This window comes from Anoplolepis gracilipes, chromosome 4 (assembly GCF_047496725.1).
Source record: "Anoplolepis gracilipes chromosome 4, ASM4749672v1, whole genome shotgun sequence".
NCBI lineage: Eukaryota > Metazoa > Arthropoda > Insecta > Hymenoptera > Formicidae > Anoplolepis > Anoplolepis gracilipes.
The window spans coordinates 6,796,700-6,813,076 of record NC_132973.1 but is presented as its reverse complement, the minus strand read 5'-3'; the positions used below and the strand labels follow the sequence as shown (position 1 = coordinate 6,813,076).

Here is a 16,377-nt window from a genome sequence, read left to right as displayed (position 1 = left end):
TAAGTTTCTGAGAAGCTAAAGGTATTCAAACATTTTAACAATATTAAATATAACTATATATACATTAATGATAATATTAGAGAATTGTCTTATGAAAAAGATGTTAAATTTTTTACTGAAGTAGCTTAAATTAACAGTGTTAACAAGTCAATGTATGTAGAAATCTTGTCTTTTCATCTAAATGATTTGTGATTTTTTTTCATTTCCATAAAAAGTAAGTTTGAATGATCTTATATTAATGTACATTTACATATGTAAAAAAATATTGCATAAATATACAATTTGTTATAAGTTGCCAGATAAGATAATGTTAATCTTGTAACAAACTTATAAAATATACAACAAAAAAGATATTAGTTTCTCTGCATTTAACAAAATAAATAATACATTATTTTACTATTAAAGATGTTAACAAGACATTACGCATTTGCTTATCTGACATTAATCACATTATGTTTCTTTTCTAGATTTTAGGATTGTCAAGATTTCTTGGAGTAAATTATTTTTTATTTCTCTCTGTAGATTGGCTTTCTCCCTCTGTTCTTCTGCACGAGCATATGCTTCTTTCTGCATATCATGCATTTCCATGCATATTTGTAAGATTTTATTTTGCGTTTCATTGCCAATTTTACTCCTGTTGTCTGTCTTGGTGATTAAATTCTTCATCATACGCTGATAGTTTTGCAGATTATCAATTAACTTCAGATGCTGAGCTTCCAATCTTGCATACTGTTCATTATTCTTGCCAGAATTATGTATTCTTTCAGCATTGAAAGTAGAATTTCTGTAAGAGTTATTTGTGATTGGTTACGCCTAACTAATTTCCCAAATCTTCATTTATAATCAGTTTAGATTTTAGATCAATTTTAATAAATATTGAAAAAATTTGAAACTATCTTGACAAGTTATAACTTACTCTGATTCTAATCCTTCTTTTATTTCTGCATCATCATTTAAAAGATTTTTAGAAAAAATTTCATCTAGATCCCTGTAAATATATTTAATATATTAATTTACAATATCAATGTTAATTTATCAATGGTAAATATATACAAAAGATTATCGGAAACAAACTTACTGTTCATAACTACAGATATATTTTCCTCTTCCATTCCTTCTATTATGTATTATCATATTTTTATAAGCACGTTTCAATGTTTTGAATCTATTTTCTACTTGCAAAGGAGATACAGTAAATCCATTATCTTGCAAATTCTTAGATATTTCCTGATATGCAAGTTTCATATTTTTTAGTTTCCGATTCCTTACCAGTTCCTTCTTGAGTTTATATTCTTTCAAAAAAATTTTTGTCGAGGCATCACACCAAGGAAAATGTGCATTCCCACTTTTACTTGTCGATGGAGTATCCTTTTTGTCATCTTCAGGTATTTCTACTTTGTCATTTTCAGAATCATTCTCAACCATTTCCCACGGATACACATCGATATATATATCTCTGCCATTGACATTGAAGCACATTTGCTCTGCTTTTTCATCAATGTCTGACAAGTGTAGTTGGAATACCAAGCTGTCCTCTACAAATGTGCAAATGTACTTTCATTAATGATAAATTATAATTTATTATTAACTAAACTTAAACGCACATACAGAATATATCACCAAATCAACAAGGATTACGCAATTTTAGGTATATTATATATATCATAAAAATAAAAATATTTATGCTCCATTACCTTCGCACGAAATTGTAACAAACCCATTGCTATCTATGATTGGTTTGCCTTCTTCGTCACGTTGAATAGTGCCCTTCATTTTTTCTGAAGAAATAACACTTCGCAGTAGCCAAATATAACCAATCGAATTACTCGAGGCACTCGACCCACTTGCTTTTCTTCCTCCGAAATTAGTTGGAATAAGAAAAAGTTTTCTTCTCTACTCTGGAAACGTAATATCTTATTTTCGCGCTTTATTCCATTGCACCTTTTGCACCTTTGATATTACGACTGCAGAAAGTGTAAGAAGGTGCAGGCATGATAAATATATGATCAGCCAGCTTGTACCGTACTTTGGCGAGAAACGTTCGTATCCACCTACAGCAAGGAAACTCAGGAAACGCTCGTTTGAGAGAGAGGGATGATCGGAGAGAGGGTAGAGAAATATTTTCGAGAGAGAACCTAACCCAGATCTTTTATATTCCAATTCTGCTTTCGCGTCATGCGCGACGGTAGCACCATCAAACGTCATTCGTGGAGTTACGATTAGGAAATCGGTAAAGTAGATCTCCAAGCTGAAAAATTTCCATTATTTTTTTACCAATTATTATTGTAGTGTATAATTTCTGTCTCTTCCATTAGTTTCTTGTCTAATCTAATCTAGGAAAAGCATAATTTTTCTCAGATATTTAATTATAATACATATTAATTATCTGACTCATTATTCTCAGTTTTAATTTTGACAGCTAATGTCACATCTATATATATTTTAATGTCAATGTCATGTGGCTGGATCTGTGATCTGTGATGTGGATGTATATATATACATATATCAAGCATGGCCGCTCGCTGAGGCCTACAGCTGTCAAAAGTTCGGGAAACAAGTATTTTGGGGCGTGGATAATCTTGGAATTTATCTTATAGAAAGAAGAGTCACAAGATATCTTCTACATAAGAAGATGTTGACAGCAGCTGCAAATACGTTGTCCAATAACGGTGGCTCTTATAGTAATGAGAGGCCGTCCAGCGCGGGTGATGTGGATCTCGCGACAGATCCTGCCTCCGGCGGATTTTTTCATTCCGATTATAAGAAGTAATTAATCCACTTTGATTACATGCAAGACAATTCTTTTAATCATAAAGTGATCATTGGAAAATGTTCTAACTACACATTGAAATTTTACACGCTTTATATATTGAACAGTATTATTATTGATAATTTCTTTCTTTCTGTATAATTTAAATGTAGTAAAAATATCAGTGTATTAGATATAGACATAATGTAAGACGAGAAATTTTATATAAGTATTTTATCAGAATTTTATAAAAGTATTTTTTATATTTTAGACATGAAGATCTGAAAGAAATGCTGGATAGTAATAAAGATGGACTTAAGTTGGAAGCCATGAAACGTATAATTGGGGTAATTATATAAATTTTATATAGTAAGCAGTGATGTTAGCAATAATAATTCATTCTTTTCTTCAGATGGTAGCCAAAGGAAGGGATGCATCAGAACTATTTCCAGCTGTTGTAAAAAATGTAGTATCTAAAAATATTGAAGTAAAAAAACTAGTATATGTTTATTTAGTTCGTTATGCAGAGGATCAACAGGATCTTGCTCTTCTGTCTATATCAACATTTCAAAGAGCTCTGAAGGATCCCAATCAGCTAATAAGAGCAAGTGCTTTAAGAGTATTATCCAGTATACGAGTTTCCATGATAGTACCCATTGTTATGCTTGCTATTAAAGATTCGGCTAGCGATATGTCACCATATGTACGAAAAACTGCCGCTCATGCTATTCCTAAATTATACTCGTTGGATCCTGAACAAAAAGAAGAGTTGATAAGTGTACTGGAAAAATTGCTCTCTGATAAGACCACTCTTGTGGTGGGTTCAGCAGTGATGGCTTTTGAAGAAGTGTGTCCAGAAAGAATAGATCTTATCCATAAAAATTATAGAAAATTATGTAATTTATTGGTAGATGTCGACGAATGGGGCCAAGTGGTTATTGTTAACATGCTCACTAGATATGCTAGAACACAGTTTGTTAATCCAAATACAGACGTAAGTATCTTTAAAGATGTTTCAGTGAGATGGTGATTAATTCAAATAATGGTTTGAATATTCTCGCAGAATTTAGATGAAGACGAAAATCGACCATTTTACGACTCTGATTCTGATTCTTCCAATACGAAAAAACCAAAATTTACATTAGATCCCGATCATCGTTTATTGTTAAGAAACACAAAACCCTTGTTACAAAGTCGAAATGCCTCTGTGGTAATGGCAGTTGCTCAGTTATACCATCATGCAGCACCTAGAAGCGAAGTTATGACTGCTGCAAAGGCATTAATAAGATTATTGAGATGTCATAGAGAAGTGCAAAGTATTGTTCTTCACTGTATCGCAAGCATATCAATTACAAGAAAGGTAATGTAAGTATATTGCTCTAAAATGCAATACAAATTAATCTAATACAATTTATATCGCATGTCATATAATTATGTGTGGTATATTTACGTTATTCTGTTCTTTTCAGGGAATGTTTGAGCCCTTCTTGAAATCATTTTTCGTGCGGACTTCGGATCCTACTCACATAAAACTTTTGAAACTTGACATATTGACAAATTTGGCGACTGAAACCAGCATTGGTGTAATACTGAGAGAATTTCAGACATATATCTCCAGCAGTGACAAGGAATTTGTTGGAGCTAGCATTCAGGCGATCGGCAGATGTGCAAGCAACATTAAGGAAGTGACTGATACATGCCTCAATGGATTAGTATCTTTATTAAGCAATAGAGATGGTAAACTTTTATCAATTTGCGTACTCTGTATTACATATCTTGTATTATATTTTGCCGCATTAAATTTTATTTTTCTACAGAGGCTATCGTGGCAGAAAGTGTAGTTGTAATAAAAAAACTTCTACAAACGCAGCCAAATGAGCATAAAGATATAATCGGTCACATGGCGAAATTAATGGATTTCATAACGGTACCACAGGCCAGAGCGTCTATTTTATGGCTTCTAGGCGAATACTCCGACAGAGTTCCTAAGATAGCGCCGGACGTGCTTCGAAAAATGGCGAAGAGTTTCGTAAATGAACAAGATATAGTAAAATTGCAAACCTTAAATCTGGCCGTGAAATTATGCTTGAACAATCCTGTACAAACGAAACTGTTCTGTCAATATGTCTTCCAACTCGCCAAGTACGATCAGAATTATGACATCAGAGATCGCGCACGTTTCCTCCGACACTTTATCTTCGAAGATGAAGGCGATGAGAAGAAGAAGCTACCGCAATTCGCAAAGAGGATTTTTCTTGCACCAAAACCAGCGCCGACATTAACGTCCAGATTCAAAGATTCGGAATATCAATTGGGCACTTTATCTCATTATCTGGATATGCCGTGCGCGGGTTATCGGCCTTTACCACCATTCCCGGAAGTGACGCAAGATCCATCTGTGCGAGATGTCGCACCACCAATTGTGCAGGAACATAGAGAAGAGCGACACAGCAGAAAAGAAAAGGAGAAAAAGAAGAGCAAGGAAAAGGAGAAACCGTTCTACAGCGACGAGGAGAGCACTGCTGCTGAAGGTAAAAATACGATGAATTAACATTTGTGTGTGTGTGTGTGTGTGTGTATGTACCATGCATTTTAATTTTCTGCTCTCAATTTCAGAATCAGATAATCAATCGTCCGATTCTTCATCTTCTAGCGAATCTTCAGACGAAGATAGCGATTCTTCGGAATATACGAGTGAATCGGATAAATCTGAGATAGGCATTGAAAAGAAAAATGAAACGAAATCCGATGATTCCGAGAGTGAATCATCGAGCAGTGAAGATTCGGATTCTGAAGAAGAAGAAAGTGAGACTCAAGAGAGTGAAGAGGAGAAACCGAAAGTTGTTAAACAAGAATCGAAAGAAAAACCAAAAAGCAATTTTGATTTACTATTAGATCTAGATGATGGTTAGTTGAACGAGATTTTTGACAAAAGATAAATTTTACAGAATTTTAATATTATATCTTTTTTATGCAGTTATTCCAATGACTCCTGTGATGACGCCTAGTTTAGGTGGTTTTCTTACTCCGATTAATTCAATAATTACGGAAAATGTTCAAGAAGTGTCGACATCATACGTTCCATTAAAAAAGACTACTTTATTAAATAATATCACAGGGCATGGTTTAAAAATTGAATATAGATTTACGAGATCGCAACATTTAGTTAGTTCGAGTTTGGTTAATATTGAATTAACGTTTTCTAACGAAAGCAACGATGTTATTAAGGAAATTCATATAGGAAATAAAGTAAGCAATTTTTCTAAAGATTATTTAACATACAATAGCATGATTATAATGAAATAACATTTTGTATATTATTTTCAGAATTTACAAAAGGGAATGTTTATTCACGATTTTACACAAATATCAATTCTTGATATAAACAGTACATTATCTTCTACGCTAGGTGTTAATTTTAATGATTCCACTCAACCAGCAAACTTCAACATCGATTTTTCGATTAACGATGAAAAACACTCATGTTTGGTCAGTGTCAAACCACCAATCGGAGAGATAATAAGATCTGTCACCTTGCCCGAAAGCATGTTTAATGCAGAGAAAGCCAAATTGAAAGGTATGAACGAGCATATTGCAAAGATTCCTTATACTGGAAACAAAAGTGCTCTTCCTCAAAAAATTTTTGAAACAGCAAATGTTGCAAGAATATCTAACGAGGATGATATTATGCGGTAAGCATACAATTTATATAATTTATAAAGTTAATATTGTTTGTAAGCAAATGTATTTTTAATGTATTTTTTATCTAAACAATTAAGTTTAAAAAAAATCTAAGTGCAATGAATATATGCAGGTTTGCCGCTCATACTTTAGCGTCCAAATCGTTAGTACTGGTAATAGTAAAATTTATTGATACTGAGCAATTGGAAGTTTGTGTAAACTGTGAGAAAATGGTTATAGGATCGATCTTGTTGAACGAGTTTAAAAGTAACTTGAAATAAAATGGGTATGTACTCTACTTGTAGAATTAATAATACAGATGCATTTGATACATTTACGAGACGGAAAGGTTTGAATATTTCTTTTCCCTTTTTATTATGTTAAATAGATAAATTTTCAAATATATTCTATACTCAAATATTTCTACAACTATAATTGAATATATATATATGAGTGAGTGTATATGTATGCATGCATATAAATACAATTAAAAAAAAAAATATATATATATATATATATACTGTTACATTATTGCGACGGTTTTTATAATAAATTCCAATTGTTTTTTGTCATAAAAACTATGTCATTTTTTTCAAACGACACCATATCAGTTGCTGAGATACGCCGATATCGCAGTCTGCAATTTCCCAGAAACGCAATCGGTATTCTTTATGACTCGTCAGAAATGTTTTCAGAACTATAACATAAAAGATATGTGTATATTATTATAAATCTGATACGATACTCTGGTTTAAATACTTACTTCTTAACATGCCGTTTGAGATCGGCTTGGAAAAACCGATATCTTCATCAGGAAAGCGTGCAGTCACATCGGATAAGATCTGCGTACCAAAACCTCGGTTTCTGTATTCTGAACGAATGTATGCAGTATCTACTATAGGCATCACATGTCTCTCCTTTATTGAAAATATTTCCGTATCTAGGTAAATTATTGAAAACGCTTTATTCTCGGCAAAATTTCCTTCTTTAATAAATCATTATATTATAATTACCTGTAGGCTTAACGGTATAAAACCCAACTGCTTTTCCCTTATGCCATCTCAGTGATATAATGTCATGTTCATCTGCCGGAGCATACAACGATTCGAACTTCTCTGCTTGTGGCGCGTCGAAATTTGGGTAAACAATCTGACTCAATATGTAGAAGAGCACCTTATCACGATTCGTCTGGACCTGCCGCCATTCATCTACAAGTCGATCGTTATAAATATTATTAATGTCGATTATTTCGTCATTTAACATTACATTTATGAAGTGATCGCCATCGATGCAATCTACACGACGAACATCGCCCTGAATATTCAAACTCCGTAGGTCAAGCCGGATCGTCTCAATCCGAACACATTTTACGCACCTACGAAAATTAAAATTACGTTATATATAATGTTTTTTATATCACTTAAAAATTTTTCTCTTATAGAAAAATATGATAACAGTTGCGATAATGATTTATGATTTATTATTTTATTTACTGACGTTAATTTCTCATTTTCAGAGACAAACTCATCGTCTCAAAGAGATGTTATGTAATCGATCAATTTTTTTAGCTTTTTTTAGATTAACAATGCAATATTAAGTGATAAATAAAGGTAACGATAAATACGAATTTGTAGGAAAAGAGTTAATTCCATCACCTCGAGTATATCATCTTGGGCAGACAGATCGAAAACGCAAATGACGTTGTGATAAACGAGAAATATTCGACTAGATTGTGCACAGCAAAAAAACATAACTTATTAACTGATAAGAAGAATATAATTCAATCATTGTTTAGAGTACTTTATGGGTGAAACCTTGTATGAGCATGTGACAAAATTCTAGACTATTGTAATATTTTTAATTTTCACGACAATTTGTAACAAGTGCAACGAGGAAAGCAATTCCCGATTTCGATAGTTTACATTTATTTATTTATTTAAAAGTAACTGTATCAATTTTTTTACAGCACAAAAAAGAAAAGACTTCAACAATGCCGTAGCGGCCATTTGTCTCGTGTATCTTATCTCGATGTATATCATATTCAAACATTACAAAATACAATTTACTTGCATGATATTTAGAAAGTTATGTGCAATCTGTAGAGTTTAGAAAGTTGCGTGAATTGTGGCCGAGAAAACCAACCAAAAATATAATGAATGCATTTAAAAAAGGTTCATTATATATTTATAATATGACAACGTACGATAAATTAGACATACTTTTGCAGTCAAAGTTCCCGACGTAATTGATGTATCAGTTATTATTTATTGAATTATTTGTAATGCTCTTATAATATTTGTTCTAATTAATTATTAGTAATTAATTTTTAATAAAGCATTTTTATAATTTTTATTGTCTTGTGTTAAAGTGCTTACACGTGGCATGACTGATAAGATGAGTTAGTCGAGTGTGTATGTACGATCATGTGTATATATATATATATATGATCGCATACAGCTGAATGAGCACAAATTACACATAATCTTACATAAGTATTGCGAAGAATGTAGTAATAATGTTTACTCATCAAAGAGACAAAAACTTGCATTTTTCTTATATATAATAATACGTAGCAAAAAGGACAATGAACTCTTATCACATGCTACTCGTGACTTTTGCATCGTGTTTGACACGTGATCTTTCACGGTGCAATCAATCATAATTAAAACAATGAAAATGTTCTTTGGTCTTAATTGGTGCCGTGATAAGTTTTAATATTTTTCTTTATTTTGCAATCACATGTGTACCACAGCGTGAACTTTGAAAGTCAGTGGGATTGACGCATGCGCATTGCACTTTGTTCCTTTCTCTTTCATTCGCCGTATCAATCCGCACATAAATCTATCTCGTTTAATCATATGCAGAGTAAGAGAGCGCGGTTATACATTTCTTACAATAATGTCAAGCGGACCGTCGATATCGATGCGCTTCAGCAATAACGTCAGAAACATGGAATATGTATCACATGTTCGCATACACGCCTATATACGTCTCGGCGCGCGTCGTGTCATCCAGTCGGAGTCTGTCGTCATCCCGTGTTGGAGTTTGCCGGCTCCCTGAATCTGTCAAGGACCGACCAAGAGCTGTCAACCGTGACGCGTGACGTGCTGACAGGAAGTGCCCGCGGAAGTGCATGGTGCAGTTAGTGCAGTGCGCGTCAGCTGTGTGACGCGAGACGCGCGCTCCAATCTCCAATGTCTTCGTCGCGGTCCGGTGAACACGCCACCGATTACCAGCGATTTAACAATGAGGCGGGTCTGTCATTCGACCAAGAGATCACTAATGGCTCCAATCGACGTGAGTCAACTTTTAATCTTCATTACTCTAAATTCATTTAGATACGCGCTTATAATGTCATTACGAAATGGTTGCGACATAGTATACTTACATATACTTGAAAGAGATTTATTTTTCAGTGACAATATCCCTTTGACAAAGACGAGCGTCTTGTGACATGTGACAAATTGTGACTTTAGTTGTCGAAATTTATGACTCTTCGCTGATAAGCAAATATATAAAAAATCTTAACAATTATTTCTTCAATAAATATTATAAATTTTTATTAAAGATATACTGATTTATATTCAAAAATTATGGAGTTTTCTTACAAAAGTATGCTATTAACTATATGTTATATGCTATTGTGGCTACTGTCACATTGAAATGATCTGCAAAATTTTATTTTATTTTTTATAGAATATGGCTCTATGCTGTCTTCACCTTCTTCAGAAAGTCATGTAAGGTCTTCGGTTAACAATGCTAATACTGCTAATCAGCTGGATTGTAAATACGAAGCGGGTGAAACAGGGGCTGAAAATATGACTGAGAATGTAGTGCGTGAATTTACTTCGTGTGATACAGCTTTCGATGTGGATATTCACTGGGAAATGAATTATCATGAAGCTGCAATATTTTTACAGGTAACTGTATTGATTGTACATACATATATATATTTCAATAGTGGTTTGTTAATAACGCAACAACATGCTTGTACATATATGAACGAACAATTGAGTGACCAATTATTTTTTTTCAAGGATATCTGTTGAATTCTAGGTATAGTATTTACGTAACATTACATCATTACATAACATGTTATATAATACAAAGATAAATTTATTATTCTTAATGTTGTATCTATACAAGAGAACTAAAATTATATTAAATTGCACTATTTGATCATTATTGGTAATGTATAAATACTTTTTTAGGAAGGTAGAAATAATGAGAAATTTGATTCTCATCCAAGACATCCTGAGGATTTACCAGCATATCTCTTAGTCCATAACAGTTGCTACAATGGATTGGATTTGTTGACTTCATTAATCCTGCTATCTCTTGCATTTGTAGAAGAACCTGCTTTGCCGCTATTCAAAGTATGTTACAAACAAATAAATGACACATTATTTTTTTTTATCAATAGTTCTTATGTAGTTCTTATATATATGCTTTGTTTCAGGTACCAGTATGGGTACATGGTTCAGTAGAATTACTTGCTTTAGTTACTATTGGTGTGGAATTAGCTTTAAAACTAAGATGGACTGGCTGGGCTCCTATGTTAAAACATAAACGTACAATGCTAAAAGTAAGCAACACTAAAATCTTACTTGAAATCTATATGATTGTGAAGATGCAGCAATATTTGACATAAAACATATTACAAAACATAATAAGAAAAAAAATATTTGCATAATCAGATTATCTAAATAGTTACCTGTCATACACTTGTGAATTAATATGATGATATAAGAGTATCAGACAGTAATCATGCATTCATTAACGATCCACAGTCGCGTCATTCCGATGAGTAATGAGTATTACGACGAATATAATGACTTTTTAATTTACTTGCATAATGAGTATTGAGTTAGTACATTAGTAGTACATTAGTAGTACATTATCAGACACGTTGCAATACTCTTCATTAAATTCAAATGAAAGGAGATGACATACAATTCTAATGAAAAAAAAAACTCGATTCATCATTAAGCCACACAGGTTATTGACTTTCTTTTAATATATCTTAATTGATTTCTATTTCAGTGTATCACGTTAGTTATTATGTTTCTCGAAGCTATGACAGTTTTGGTACGGCAATCCTCACATTTTCGCGTAACACGCGCTCTGAGACCCATCTTTTTAATAGACACGAAATATTGCGGAGGTGTAAGGAGATTTATAAGGCAGATACTTCTCACATTACCACCAATTTTAGACATGTTGGGGCTTCTTTTTTTCTTGATTACTACGTATACTATATTAGGCTATTACATGTTCAGTGAAATGAACAGGAATTTTTCCACATTGCAAGATAGCTTCGTCAGTCTATTTGTCCTTCTTACCACTGCTAAGTGAGTAGACAATATAATTCAGTGTAATTAATTTAAAAACAATACAATTTACTACTTATGCAACTTGTAGCTTTCCGGACGTAATGATGCCGTCATATTCGCAAAACAAGTGGTACGCAATATACTTTGTATCTTACTTATGTACCATGATATATGTAATGATGAATCTAATGTTGGCTGTGGTAAACGAAATCTTTACATCTCGCGAACGTGACAAGTTTAAGAAACTATTTCTGCATAAAAGGAAAGCATGTCAGCATGCTTTTAAGCTCTTAGTTTCCAAACAGGATCCTGACAAAATACGATTTCGTCAGTTCGAAGGTTTAATGCGCTATTATGCCCCAAACAAATGTACGTATTTGAGATTATTATTATTTTTCTCAAGACAACTTAAATTTTATGTCATATAATAAACTTGAGTGGAAGCAAATTTACGTTACATGACGATGTATAACTGTATTTAATTAAGTAATGACTATACCTGCGATTACAATATTATACGCATTTTATAGCCATACGAGACATTGTTTTAATGTTTTGTCACATGAATGCATCGGGAAGCGGTGCCTTAAACTCCGAGGAATTCTTGTCGATTTACGATGCCACGGCACTTCAGTGGGATTTGCAATATTCTAATATACCGTGGTACCGAGCCACGACGTGGTGGCCTCTACAGATGCTATGTACAGGCGCCCATACTGTTATCAAATGGCCATATTTTGAAACGTTGGTTTGTAAGTAAATAACATTTGTGCGAATGATTGACACTCGTGAAAAAAATCTCATTTCTCACTGTATGTAATTTTGCAGGTATTATTATTACTGGCAATTGTATTGCGATGATAATAAGACTCATAGAACCCAGTAGCAGTCTTGAAGCATCTGCACATGTATTCGGTGCATGTTGGGATACTCTATTGTTTGGAGGCTGTAAGTGAAAAAATCTTTTAAAAAATAAAAATAAACGTATATCACATGTAAAAGAAAAAAAATTGCACAAATAAATTTACAGTTTTTGTGGCCGAAGTATTGTCGAAGGTATTAGCTCTCGGCGTTAGATGTTACCTGAGCTCAGGATGGAATCTCTTTGACTTGGGAACATCGATAATGACTCTTGTCGCCGCGTGTGCTCTCATTTTATTTCCATCAGCTACATTCCTGGTTATATTCCGGCCACTCAGAACGTTGCGACTGTTCAAGATAAAGAAGCGCTACCGAGACGTTTTTGGCACTCTCGTGATTCTGTCTCCTCAGATGTGTTCGACGGCGATCGTTATGTTGGTTTTGTACTACTTTTTCGCGATTATTGGGATGGAATTGTTCGCTGGATACGATATGCGAAATTGCTGCAAGTTAGTACCAAATTAATTACAATAATTAAAAAAAGTGAACATATTTTTTTCTCAATTCTCTTTTTTTTTAATTTTTACTGATTTTTACAAATATTCTTGATAGGAATACAACCGTCGAAGATTTCTACGAGTATTCTGTCAATGGTAGCACAGCGCTAGGATATTACTATCTTAATACTTTCGACAATCTTCTAGCGAGCGGCATAACACTTTTCGAATTAACAGTTGTTAATAATTGGTTTATACAAATGAATGCATACGCATTTACTGCGGGCATGTACACGAGGATATACTTTATGATATTTTATCTGGTAACAATGATCGTATTGACTATAGTAGTATCCAGTTTCTTGGAAGCTTTTCGATTTAGGATACAATATAAAAAATCGACTTCAAAACATGACGGTAAATATTTGAGCGATAAAGACTTCTTTTTTTGCTCCTCTTAAAAATGTTATAATTTTTATATGCAATACGTATATATAATAACTTTTTATAATAAATATTCTTATATCTTGTTTTTTAGAGGAAAAAATGCTCCATGAGGAAGTGGAATTAAAGTGGAACGAATTGCAATGCATAATTGAAGATTTTCAAACTTTAGAAAATCTACGTAACTGTTTGGTTGTTGGAGGAAGCACTCTGTTCGTCGGTTTACGACCGCGAACACGAGAAGTTCTACAAAGAAAGATGTATACTAAAGAGATAAACGAATGGATAGCCGAAGTGAAGTCAGAAGAGAAGCAACTGGTACCTAATGTAGCGCATAACACAGAGGATCCAAGTGGTGACAATATATCCGATACAGATCATCTTGTAATGAATGGCAATTTGCGCCATCAATAAAATAGCATTTATTTAGTAAAGATGACATTTATCTAGTAAGATAAAAGTAGCGACGTGACTTAGTAGAAGTATTCTCAAATTAATTTATAATTTTTGCTTACATTAGTGTAAATACATTTACTGTATAAATATGACTTGCTTAAATATTAATTTAATGCAAATACTTTTCGGTGATAGGAAAAAACAATGTATTATGTTTTGGATCAAAAAGCTTTTTCTATTAATGAACTATAAAAAATATATCAATAGAATTTAAAGAGATTAATTATGATCAAGTATTATATAGTTTTAATCTAAAAATAACTTTTTTTATTATATATTTTGATATTTTGATGAACTAGTGAACATTACAAAATGATTTTATTCTACTTAAGAAATGATTATAATACACTTCAACTTGTGTTGACATCACAGTTTCACAATATGAATGTATAATTATTTACGAGATAGAGATACAAATATACTTTGATACTGATTATTATTATATATATGAGAATGATCATAAAACGATATAATACTCGTACATCAGATCAAAGTAATTTTTATATTATTTTAACATATTAGGAGCAATTATTTTGTTATTGTTTTTTATAAAAAGTTTTATTCACAGTGTTAACTATTGCAATTGTAATTTAATTAGAATATATCATGAAATTGGCTCGAGAGAATAATACGGGATCTGGGAAGGATGAGAAAAATATTTATACTTCCTTTTACTTTTTTAAAATGGATTTTAATAAAATTTCTATTTCTAAAAGTCAAACATAAACAAAAAGAATATTTTCCCCTTGAGACAGTTCTGTGCATCGTACAAATTAATGACAGTAATTTATAAGTTAGACATATCTGTATTGTTATATATTATATATTATAACATGAAAGAATATTTTCTAGTTATCTTCCCTCTATGCGATGTAATTATTTGTATATTTATTTAATAGATATATACTTTATTATTTAATATATAGAATTATATGAAATTCTCTATTCTCTTTTTGTCCTTTCATTTATAAAACCACTGTAATTAGTGCCTGTCTTAAGCTTAATACCTGTTCATATTATGCTCATGAATCTAATACTAATCCTATTCCATTATATATTAGGTTCGATTGTCACTCCGTTGCAACCCAAACTGGTTCTTTTGACAGAAAAACCCTCTTTTGTTAATAGTTCAGAGATATATGTAATGTACTCATTTTCAGTATTCGGCAGTAGCAAGATATATGCATATCCACCTCCTCCAGCGCCCGTGAGTTTCCCTGCGAATGAATGACTCCGTGCCATTGAGCAAATGATATCCAGCTTTGAATGTGATACATTTAATATACTAAGTAGTCCTTGGTTCATATGAATAAGAGTCTGTAAAACGTACGATTATATAATAAGCGAAATCACTATAATTTTTAGCGCCTAATTATTGAGACTTACAAATAATTTTTTGTATCGTGAGTCTAGAAGATCCGTATCGTCAGTTGTTTGAACATCACGTATTTCGCCGAGAACCTGAAGAGCCGCCTTTGATACAGCATCAATGCTATCGAAGATCGAATCGATGATTACAGGAAAAGATTGTCTCGTCTTTGCCACTCGCTCTACCAGATCTTTCGTATTCCGACTGATCTTCGAGTCGACTAACAAGATATTCAAGCTTGGCATATTAGGCAACACCTTCACCGATTCTCCTCGTCGGAATTCTATTATCGAGCCGTATGTGCACACGCTGTTGTCGATTCCAGACGGAGAGCCATGCATGATCCGCTCACAGCTCAGAGCATATTTGGAGATCTTTTCGAGATCGTTTTCGTCAAATGTATTATGATCATTACCCTTTTGTAAATGTGCCCAGTGGAGAAAGCACGCTGCAAGACAAACCGCGAACGATGCCGAACTGCCCAAACCCGCGCCGATCGTTAATTCCGTAGATAAATGCACGGAGAAAGATTTAATTTGTATCTGTTCCTCGTAGGCGATATAAACGAGCGAATAAAGTATTCCTTGTAAGCCTAACTTCTGTTGCTTTGTACCGCTGTACATGCCGGTAAAACCTTTTTTTAAAGTGACAAATTGTTCGACTTGATCAAGCAATCGATCAGTTTCGTTAAACGAATAAGAAGGTTGAAAGTATTCTAGAAATACATCTAAAGGTATATCTAAGGACATATAAACATTAGGACAATCTATATGAATATTGTTCCAATTTTGTTCCTCGAATCTGAGCTTGGTACGTAAATCTAAGCTAGCTGCAAGAGCAGTTTTTCCGTACACCACCGCGTGTTCTCCATGTAAAATTATCTTGCCTGGTGCGGATATGTTGAAGTGAATCATTTTTTATACGAATAAAAATTTCCGTTTTCTAAAAAATTGATGTAATATTGAATAATAAAAAAAAAATTAGAAA

General features: G+C 32.9%; 5 protein-coding genes across 8 annotated transcripts; 2 read left to right on the top strand and 3 right to left on the bottom strand.

Moving 5' to 3' along the window:
• Positions 1-88: 88 nt before the first annotated feature.
• LOC140664605 (uncharacterized) lies at positions 89-2,144 on the bottom strand. 2 transcript variants are annotated; one of them, XM_072889846.1, is made up of 5 exons: positions 2,027-2,144; positions 1,695-1,898; positions 1,079-1,535; positions 917-988; positions 89-784 (listed from the first exon to the last, which is right to left on the bottom strand). In XM_072889846.1, exons 2-5 carry the CDS (start codon positions 1,771-1,773, stop codon positions 451-453), a joined length of 942 nt encoding a protein of 313 aa, XP_072745947.1. In that variant the 5' UTR covers positions 1,774-1,898; positions 2,027-2,144; the 3' UTR covers positions 89-450. The 2 variants fall into 2 exon arrangements, with proteins under 2 accessions (XP_072745947.1, XP_072745946.1); XM_072889845.1 differs by having other exon boundaries at positions 1,695-2,143.
• Positions 2,145-2,355: 211 nt separating this feature from the next.
• Positions 2,356-6,876, top strand: Rb (adaptor related protein complex 3 subunit ruby). The gene is made up of 10 exons (XM_072889796.1): positions 2,356-2,766; positions 3,021-3,096; positions 3,162-3,743; positions 3,813-4,109; positions 4,219-4,486; positions 4,567-5,280; positions 5,366-5,656; positions 5,727-5,998; positions 6,077-6,441; positions 6,564-6,876. Exons 1-10 carry the CDS (start codon positions 2,633-2,635, stop codon positions 6,709-6,711), a joined length of 3,147 nt encoding a protein of 1,048 aa, XP_072745897.1. The 5' UTR covers positions 2,356-2,632; the 3' UTR covers positions 6,712-6,876.
• A 115-nt stretch (positions 6,877-6,991) lies between these two features.
• LOC140664606 (soluble lamin-associated protein of 75 kDa-like) lies at positions 6,992-9,565 on the bottom strand. Of its 3 annotated transcripts, none has more exons than XM_072889847.1 (4): positions 9,408-9,565; positions 7,444-7,805; positions 7,194-7,370; positions 6,992-7,127 (listed from the first exon to the last, which is right to left on the bottom strand). In XM_072889847.1, the coding sequence occupies exons 1-4, from the start codon at positions 9,563-9,565 to the stop codon at positions 7,009-7,011; spliced, it is 816 nt and encodes a 271-aa protein (XP_072745948.1). In that variant the 3' UTR covers positions 6,992-7,008. The 3 variants fall into 3 exon arrangements, with proteins under 3 accessions (XP_072745948.1, XP_072745950.1, XP_072745949.1); XM_072889849.1 differs by lacking the exon at positions 9,408-9,565 and adding an exon at positions 8,919-9,061; XM_072889848.1 differs by lacking the exon at positions 9,408-9,565 and adding an exon at positions 8,086-8,149.
• Positions 9,566-9,593: 28 nt separating this feature from the next.
• On the top strand, positions 9,594-15,338 carry Tpcn1 (two pore segment channel 1). The gene is made up of 11 exons (XM_072889798.1): positions 9,594-9,727; positions 10,127-10,350; positions 10,642-10,806; positions 10,890-11,015; positions 11,474-11,781; positions 11,852-12,132; positions 12,294-12,515; positions 12,592-12,711; positions 12,794-13,133; positions 13,237-13,538; positions 13,660-15,338. The coding sequence occupies exons 1-11, from the start codon at positions 9,625-9,627 to the stop codon at positions 13,977-13,979; spliced, it is 2,511 nt and encodes an 836-aa protein (XP_072745899.1). The 5' UTR covers positions 9,594-9,624; the 3' UTR covers positions 13,980-15,338.
• On the bottom strand, positions 15,072-16,376 carry LOC140664602 (mevalonate kinase-like). Its single transcript, XM_072889842.1, has 2 exons — positions 15,408-16,376; positions 15,072-15,338 (listed from the first exon to the last, which is right to left on the bottom strand). The coding sequence occupies exons 1-2, from the start codon at positions 16,302-16,304 to the stop codon at positions 15,072-15,074; spliced, it is 1,164 nt and encodes a 387-aa protein (XP_072745943.1). The 5' UTR covers positions 16,305-16,376.
• Between the last annotated feature and the right edge of the window lies 1 nt (position 16,377).